General features: G+C 42.3%; 1 protein-coding gene across 1 annotated transcript; it reads right to left on the bottom strand.

Moving 5' to 3' along the window:
• Positions 1–891: 891 nt before the first annotated feature.
• PGAM2 (phosphoglycerate mutase 2) lies at positions 892–8889 on the bottom strand. The gene is made up of 3 exons (XM_070952280.1): positions 8383–8889; positions 4282–4462; positions 892–1109 (listed from the first exon to the last, which is right to left on the bottom strand). The coding sequence occupies exons 1-3, from the start codon at positions 8794–8796 to the stop codon at positions 940–942; spliced, it is 765 nt and encodes a 254-aa protein (XP_070808381.1). The 5' UTR covers positions 8797–8889; the 3' UTR covers positions 892–939.
• Between the last annotated feature and the right edge of the window lie 532 nt (positions 8890–9421).

Below are 9421 nucleotides of genomic sequence, written 5' to 3'. Positions count from 1 at the left end.
AAGTGATGGGTTTATCTGAAACAGCTGCCAATGTGAATCACATTTCCAATCTTCTCACCTGCCAGAACTGCAGCAATTGCTTGTAATCATGGTTTGCTAAACCCCTAGTTGACTGGCAAGGGAGGAAGACGCCCTCCAAACCCCTGGTATTTTGTGATTGTGAAATCACAATCCCTGTGCTTGGGGGGTGGGGTCTAGGGCTGGAGAGAACAAAGAATCATAGGGTTGGAAGGGACCTCAGAGGTCTTCTAGTCCAGCCCTTGCTCAAGGAAGGAGACCTTATATCATACTGGTCAAATGGTTATTTAGTCTATTTTGAAACCTCCAATGATGGAACACCCGCAATTCTGGGAGGCAAGCTTTTCCACTGATTTTTGCTGTCGGAAAATTTCTCCTTAATCCTAGGTTGAATCTCTTTAATAATCTTCCACCAGTTGCTTCTTGTCCTGTCCTCAAGTACTTTGGAGAATAGGTCAATCTCTTCTTCTCTGTGACAGACCCTCAAGTACTGAAAGACAGTTATCATTTCCCTCCCCCAATCTTTCTCTTTGATAGGCTAGACACACCCAGTTCCCTCAATCGTTCATCATAAGATTTAGCCTCCAGATCTGTTATCTGTATCACCCCACAAACCTAACTTTGGTGCCTTAAAGGGCCCCCTCGCTTTTAAGGGTTTCTTGCAGAAGATCTGCAATTGAGTTGCACAGATATTGGCTTTTCTGTGGAACATCTGTTTTGATGCCAGCTGATGAAAAAAGCAGTGTTTGATCCAGGTCTCAGCAATGTGCAAGGACTCTAGTATGAAAACCTATATTGTTAACAACAGGAAGGCTAAAACAAGAAGGACCCAATTTTTAACCAAACATAAAGATCTCACTCACACAAGTGGGGTTTTCACTTTTTTTTTTTAATTTCACCAATGCCCCTTTGCTGTTCCTCTCACTTTTTGACCTTGCCCTGTGCTGCCACAGCTTCCATGGCCTTCCTCACGGTCTCTTCGTCACCCAAGAACTGCATGGGCTTGGTAGGCTTCAGGTTGTCATCCAATTCATACACAATGGGAATCCCAGTTGGAAGATTGAGTTCCATGATGGCAGCATCAGACATCCCTGTGCAGAGACAATGGAGCCAGGTCAGATAATGATCCACAGAAGTCTTCTACACTGAAGTCAACAATAAGACAAAGCCAACTAAGTACAGATAGTCCTCAATTTACAACAATTGAGCCAAAAATTTCTGTTGCTAAGCGATACAGTTAAGTGAATTTTGCCCCATTTTATGACCTTTCTTGACTCAGTTGTTAAGTGAATCACTGCAGTAGTCAAAGTTAGTAATATGGTTGTTAAGTGACTCTAGCTTCCCCATTGACTTTGCTCATCAGAAGGTCACAAAAGGGGATCACATGACTCCGGGACACTGCAACCATCATAAATGTGAGTCAGTTGCCATGCATCTAAATTTTGATCACATGATCATGGAGGTGCTGCAATGTCATAGTGTAAAAACCAGTCATTTTTTTCAGTGCCATTGTAACTTCAAACAGTCACTAAATGAACTGTAAGTCAAAGACTGCCTGTAACTTTCTCCTTTCCATTTTAAAGCTATAGGTTAAGAAGGGTTGGTTGTGGGGAAGAAAAAGTTTCTTTTCTGTGGACCCAATATAGGAAATTTTTGTTTCTCTAGACATGGCTTTTTCTCTCAAGAAATCCAGATTGGTGTTTGGGGAAAAAATTCTCACAATAAAAAAACTTACAGTGGGCAACAGGACCAGACCAAACTGTAAAAGTAAGAAAAATGCTGTGCTTGACGGTACCACAGTTCACAGTATTTATCAAGATGATAAATGTCTTAATTCATGCAATAACTCATTTGAAAAGAGTTTGATCCTAGGGTCCTTGTTACCTCTGCAAATGTCAAGATAAACAAGCATTTGTCTAATCTATCCTGTTATTCTCTAAAACTAAACAACATCAGAGTCAGCCAGGCTTCCCAAGAGATAAAAATGCCTTTTATTCATGTGGTTGGATGGATGAAGAGCAGTTCTTTTCATAGTCACCCATCATTCCTTTTCCACCAGCTTCTTCATACACTTTCATTGGATTCCTCATCAGCAGGACAATTAGTTAAATTGCTAAATGTTACATTAGCCAGTGTCTAAACAGATTGCATCTTCATGTAGCTTGCTTTTAACTCCATCCCTTTCCATCATTTTGAGATTATAAACCATGGAAAGCAATTCATCTGAGAAGCAATTAAAAAAGGACTCAACAAGGACTACAGTCTATGAACCAAAGAAGGCCAAAACCAGGCCAGAAGGTTTAGAGAGAGATGAGAGAAGCTTTTGGAGCAACTAGTAATTGGCTGAGGTCACCACCTCAGAAACAGCAAGGAAAACCAAGCAGCCTCTTGTAGTTTTTGTTGGAACTATTGCCCAGATAGAAGCAAAGGTGATAGATGTATCTGTATTCCCTAACTACTATCTAGCAGTGGTCTGGTGCTCTTGAGAGTCCCTTGGATTGCAAGGAGATCAAATCATTCAATCCTAAAGAAAATCAACCCTGACTGTTCTTTGGAAGGACAGATACTGAAGCTGAAGCTCAAATACTTTAGTCACCTAATGAGAAAAGAGAAGTACATTAGAAAAGACCCTGATGTTGGGAAAGTCAAAAGGAAAAGGGGACAGCAGAGTATGGGATGGTTAGATAGTGTCATTAACACAATGAACATGAATTTGGGCAAACTCTGGGAGATAGTGGAGAAGGGGGGGGGCTTGGCGTGCTATGGTCCATGTGGTCATGAAGAGTCAGACATGATTTAGCAACTGAACAACAGCAACTAATGGTGGTCAGGATTTCTGCAATCTAGATATGAGAATCCTTATGAAATATCTCAGCAGCTACCAGTGAAGGATATTAGCAGAACTTTGGAAAGAAGCCGAGCACTTGTTTGAGCCAAAGCAAATGATGTCTCACCTCCTTCCTTATTTATGAGAAGTACCTTTGCAACATTCACAACTTTGGGGGATGTTGGGGGAACACGTTCTTGGGGCAGAAGTAGGGGAGACAGAAATGCTATTAGTGAGAGCCAAGGATGAGATGGAAGACGCAAAAACCTCCCAGCTGCCCTTTTAACTTTTGTAATGTGACACCAGACTGGAAATAGCAACACAACCTTCAGCGGGCAGCATGTCAAATTGTATTCAATTCATTTCAAACCACAGCTCAGGCTTGGTAGCAGCTTTTCCAGGACCATTGCTATAGAAAGAGTGTTGATAGATGTAAGGGGAGGGGGAAGGAAGGAAGGAAGGAAGGAAGGAAGGAAGGAAGGAAGGAAGGAAGGAAGGAAGGAAGGAAGGAAGGGTTTGAATGCTAGAGAGGATAAAAAACAATCTTTCCACTGTACCTTGTGATTAAGTTTAGTAATTGGCTTTATTCATCATGATAACCATTTTAAGGACAGACAGCAACTACTAGGTGAGAACTCCATGCCAGATGTGCTTGTTGGCTCTCATGATGTAGTAATAGTGTACAACCATCATTCTGTTAAGCTGGTTAATACTATGTTGCAGCAAAATGCTTCCTACAGAAGATACTGCAGAAAGGTTAGGATGGTCCAAGAAGACAGACACAAGTTATCAAAGTTCAAGGAACCTAAGTACATATCTGAGAAGCCACAAATCTGATGCTCTGCCGATCTAAAGGTCACCTGTAAGTGATATACTCCTTTATGAAGGCCAGGACTCAGCTGTCCTTTGGTGCCCTGGCCTTACAACAACTCTCTTAGCAAACCTGGTTGGTCTGTCCAGGCAACCAAAATTTTATATACTATAAGTAAGTGCTGAGACCTAATCTATACGGCCTCATATGGGGTCTATGTATCTGAACACTTTTTTTTCGTCTTTTCAGTAACACCCTGATTCAGTTCAGATTCAGAAGAGCACGGGATAGATTCATCTTCACTAATCATGCTAAATCATGCTTTGCTTAACAAACTACAATTAAACGATCAACCTACCAATCCCATAATGGCTCAACAGTGACTTGGTTGATCTGAAGGCTTTAGTAAAAGAGCTTGAGGTGAAATCAAAAGGTGCTTTTTCCTAATCAAAATATTTAATTTTTTTAAAAAATGAATGGAATTAGCTTGATGGCTTCTACTTCTCTGCCCCCATCCAAACGAAGACATTGCATGAGGCAAGCGGGATGGGAAAATATATTAATATCCATAATATATGGATATTATGATTATGCACAGAGCTGGGTGAAGCATGGTGGTCCTTACCTTCCAAGTGTTTGACAATGCCCCGGAGGCTGTTGCCATGGGCAGCAATGAGTACCCGGTTACCCTTTTTGATCTTGGGTGCAATCTCATCATTCCAGAATGGCAAGGCCCGGGCAATGGTATCTTTCAAGCTCTCACAGGCTGGTAGTTCCCCAGGCTTCAGTCCTGCGTACCTTCGTTCCTATGTAGTTCAAAAGGCAGAGGACATTAGAGCTGAGAAGGGGAGGTTAGAAAGCTTTGGGTCAACCTTGGAGATTGGGAATGACTTCTTGGGAGGAAGAGAGTGATGAGGAGTAAAGCAGAAATACATTGATTTATTCTTTATTCTTGATCCTTCACTTCGTCCAGAATTTGATGTATGTTTTTAAATTTATATTGTATGGAAGAAAGTTGGAAGTATTCTTTTTCTGCTATTCTTACTTTTTCATTCGTCTTTTTGCATCTTCTGCTTTTGTTGATCTTTTCTTCTTGTTCTTATTTATCTTTTGTTTTTGGTTTTTTTGAATATATATATTTAAAATATATTGATTTTCATGTGTGTGTGTGTGTATTGAATATATATATTAAAAAACAACCAAAAACAAATTAAAAGATAAATGAGCAAGAAAAGTGTGTGTGTGTCCATATGTATGAAAACCAATATATATATAAAGAGGCAAAGGTGTTTCCCTGTCAGTTGTGTCTATATATATGATTTTTATCAATATATATATAGGGGGTGCGATGGCTCAGTGGTTAAGAAGCTGAGCTTGTCAGCTGGAAAGCTGAGAGCCTGAGTTTTAGACCCAAGCGCTGTGTGACAGGGTGAGCTCCTATGCTTGCCCCAGTTCCTGTCTACCTAGCAATTCTAAAGCATGAACATGTAAGTAGATAAATAGGTACCAATTCAGTGAGAAGGTAATAGCATTCCATGTTTCACGATGTCATGCTGGCTATATGACCATGGAAGTTTCTTCAGACAACGCTGGCTCCCTTGGCTAAAAAACGGAGATGAACATTGCGCCCTAGTGTCTCAGTGGGCAAAATGTGCATTACAACCTTCCTTAACTAGATCATCCCAGCCAGTCATGTATCAGGTTGGGGAACTCCAATGTACTTCAAGTCCTGGTCTGTCCATCTTAGTCTGGTACTTGAAACTATGGCATATAGTAGGTATTTTTTAGATATTGCTGAAAAATAGCACAATGAAATAGCAGCGTAGGAAACTGCTATACTTTCTGATTCTTAATGAGTAGGGAGTATGATTTTTTCCCCAATATGTGGAATGCATCTTTGGAAGGCGGGGGAAACACGTTTGTGTTTGTCTGGGTGTTTTGATGAACTAAGGGGTAGCTAAATGTTGATGAATACCAGAAAAAGCAAACTATTTCTGTGACATTTTAGAATAATGTATTCTGGAGCATCAGAGAAACTGCTTAATATCCTCCCCTTCTTTTATTATGACTAATAGCATTTGAATAATTTCCACACAGTCCCTTTGTCTTTTGTAGCAAACACAATAAATATTCTTTAAGGATTAATTGGCTGATGTTTAAAATGTAATAGCTTAAAATTAACAAATGCCTTCATCTTCTATCTGCTTTTTCCATTTTGTTTGCAATTACCTCTCAAGTTGGAGGCAAGGGCTATCAGGTTTTGCAAAGTAGCCTCTAAAGAGCTAATTAACTAGCATCCTTAACTCCCTGTAGACTAACTTTACACCTTTCATTAAATTACACCATGGTTTAATTGTGTTATGGCTTGGAAAACATGGTTGATGGCTTAGAGTGATGAGTGAACCCAGAACAATATGGCTCATTCAACTAACCACTGCAAATTATGCTAAAGTGTAGGGAAAATATATCTTAGTGCAGTGTTGGTGAACCTTTTTGGCCCCAAGTGCTGAAATGGGAGCGTGCGTGAGCATGCACGCACACATGCCGGAAACCAGAAGAGCAGCCACCCAGTGTGCATGCATGCATCGGGAAGATGATCTTCCGGTTTCCAGTCAGTTGGTCTTCACGTGTGCATGCGGAGCAGAAACCAGAAGACCAGGTGGCTGGTGTGCATATCTTCCCAGCGTGCACGTGCATGCTGGGCAGCTGCTCTTCTGGTTTCTGGCGTTCCCGCATACGTGAAGACCAGCTGGCCGGCGCGCCAGAACCTGGAAGAACAACGGGAGACGGCTTGCATGCCTGGAGAGATGGCTCTGTGTGCCACTTCCGGCACACGTGCCATAGGTTCGCCATCACGGTCTTAGTGCAATGAGGAAAACCTTTAGTGTTGGCCTGTAGATTCCCACCTCCTTTAGCTAGTCAAAATTTCAGGCAAAGACTGGATTGGAAATCATTTCCTCATGATATAGGACTCTTTCTCAAAATTATTGGAGATTTTTTTTTCAACGAGTTCCATACAATTCCCAGTGGCCTTAGTTCAGTTTTAAAAAGGTGGCTGTAGAGCTGTGGGATATAAGAACTCTTACCTTTTCATAGAGCTAACAATTGCTTAGAAGGAACATGGTGGCTCAGTGGCTAAGATGCTGAGCTTGTCGATCAAAAGGTGTGGCAGTTCAGCAGTTCAAATCCCTAGTGCCACGTAATGGGGTGAGCTCCCATTACTTGTCCCAGCTTCTGCCAACCTCACAGTTCGAAAGCTCGTAAAAAATGCAAGTGGAAAAATAGGGACCACCTTTGGCGGGAAGATAACAACGTTCCGTGTGCCTTTGGCATTTAGTCATGGCAGCCACATGACCACGGAAGATGTCTTCGGACAGCACTGGGTCTTCGGCTTTGAAACGGAGATGAGCACCGCCCCCCAGAGTCGGGAGCGACTAGCACATATGTGCAAGCTGAACCTTCACCTTTATCTAACAATAACTGTATTAATGGTACTGTATTAAGAAAGTTCTGTTGGGAAAAAGACTGGGGGGGGGGTAGGAGGTAGAGGAAGAGGACAAGGAAATAGATAAGAGGGGGAATGGACAGGGAGGAAGAGAAGGGGTGAAGAAGGACATAATAGATCCCATATTCAAGCTTCCTACTTCTTCATTCCTAATTAAAAAATATCAGGAAATGCTGACTTCTTTGCTGGAGAGATCATCAGACAATCATCTCATCCTGCACTGATTAGGAATCTGAATTATTTATTCTGAACAGTGTCTCCAAGCAAGCCATGATTTATTGACTGAACCTCACCTAGCTTAACATCTCCTATTGTCCACCAAACTAAAACCCATCCAAGCATATTATAGGTCAGAGGATTATGCGAAATCTTAGACTTTTTAATTTTTAAGATGGACTTTCCTTCGCAGAGCCCCCTGTGTTCCTTGCACAGTATTCTACCCAGATGGAAGATCTTTATGCAGGGACATAAGGAGGTTTTCCTCTAAATATGTTGTAACAGACATATTACATATTACATATTACATATTACATATTACATAACAGATTAGCTTTTTGCTACTCATATTTCGAACATTCCTCCAAAAAAACACAAGGCAGCAAAACAGCTCTTCCTTCCTTTCTGTATCTCTTATTCTCACATCCTTGTTGAGAGTTAGATGAAGAAAAAAAGAAAGACTGAGAGTCAAGGTCACCTTTGACTCCCAAGCTTCCTACAAATGAGATACAGGTAGTCCTTAACTTAAAACAGTTCATTTAGTGACTGTTCAAAGCTACGACGACACTGAAAAAAGTGACTCATGACCGTTTTTCACCCTTATGACCTTTGTAGCAGCCCCATGATCACAGGATCAAAATTCAGATGCTTGACAACTGGCTCATATTTATGACCATTCCTATGTCCCAAGGTCATGTGATCCCTTTTTGCAACCTTTTGCCAAGCAAAGTCAATGGGGTACCCAAATTCGCTTAACAAGTGGGTTACTAACTACAAGTGGGTTATCAACTCCAATGATTCACTTAATAACTGAGGCAAGAAAGGTCGTAAAATGAGGCAAAACTCAGCCTTACAAATGTCTCACTTAACAAAAGACATTCTGGGCTCAATTGTGGTCGTAAGTCAAGGACTACCTATAGTTGAATCCACATTTCCGCAGCCTTATTGACTGCCCCAATGCCCACCAACTGTTAGTACTCTATCAAACGTTGAGCTGCCACTGACCTTGCTGATGACTTTATAAAAAGGGTGGCTTTCATCCATGGGGGGAGGTGGAATGTCATAAGATCGCCTCCAGATTTTGACCTGCTCCTCCCCATGCTTGGCTGCGGTCTCAGCCTTGTTGAGGCCCGTCAAACCCCCGTAGTGGCGTTCATTCAGGCGCCAGGTGCGTACCACAGGCACCCACATCTGGTCACAGCCGTCCATGATGTACCAGAGGGTGCGGATTGCTCTCTTCAGTACCGAGGTGTAGAAACAATCAAACTCATAGCCTGCTTCCTTGATGGCCTGGGCTCCACGCTTGGCCTCCTCCTTCCCCTTTTCACTCAGTTCAGCATCAAACCAGCCGCAGAAGCGATTCTCCTGGTTCCAGGTACTCTCACCATGGCGCACAATCACAAGCCGGTGGGTTGGCATTGTTCTGGAGGAAACAAACACCGTCGGCCTCAACAAGGAGCCAGCAAATGCCGAGTTTGGCTGCTGCCCGGAACTACCCACACGGAGAATGACAGTTTTGATGCTATTTATACAGGTCTTCTGCTCTGCCCTGCCCATCTCTCCCCTCCTGACCAAGCAGCTCCATCTTCGGAGCCACTCATGCTGACGGAAGAGCAGCTCTCCCATTCTGGCTAAAGCTTCCTGATTAAAAATAGTAAAAAGATAACTTCTTCTCCTGAGTAGGCCAGAAATAGCAGAAGACTTGGCAGCGCTCAGAAGTTTCTGATCAGAGGCCTCCGGCTACAAATGAAAGGGAGGAATGGGATGGTGAGAACTTCTCCACCACCAGCAGCTTTGTGAGCAATTGGGAACTGCCAGGAATCTCCCCTTTCTTAACTGCCACTTATCACCCAGGCTTAGGAGCAAAGCAGAAAGGCCCCTCCGGGAGTAATAGAGAGTTTATGTCTTGTTTCTTCACATTTCGCTTCTCATTCAAAAAGCTCAATTCTCAGAAGAAGAACTGAACTGATGAACAAAACTGAAGAAGTTTCCGAAATGAGAAGCAAAATATTTTCAAGGAAAAGACCAAGAAAGTCCAGTTGCC

Source organism: Pituophis catenifer, unplaced genomic scaffold, assembly GCF_029215685.1.
Source record: "Pituophis catenifer annectens isolate HBS135680 unplaced genomic scaffold, rPitCat1.0.hap2 SCAF_12, whole genome shotgun sequence".
Classification (NCBI taxonomy): Eukaryota; Metazoa; Chordata; class Lepidosauria; order Squamata; family Colubridae; genus Pituophis; species Pituophis catenifer.
Note: the sequence above shows the minus strand (reverse complement) of the source record. Positions and strands in the feature narration are given on the sequence as shown.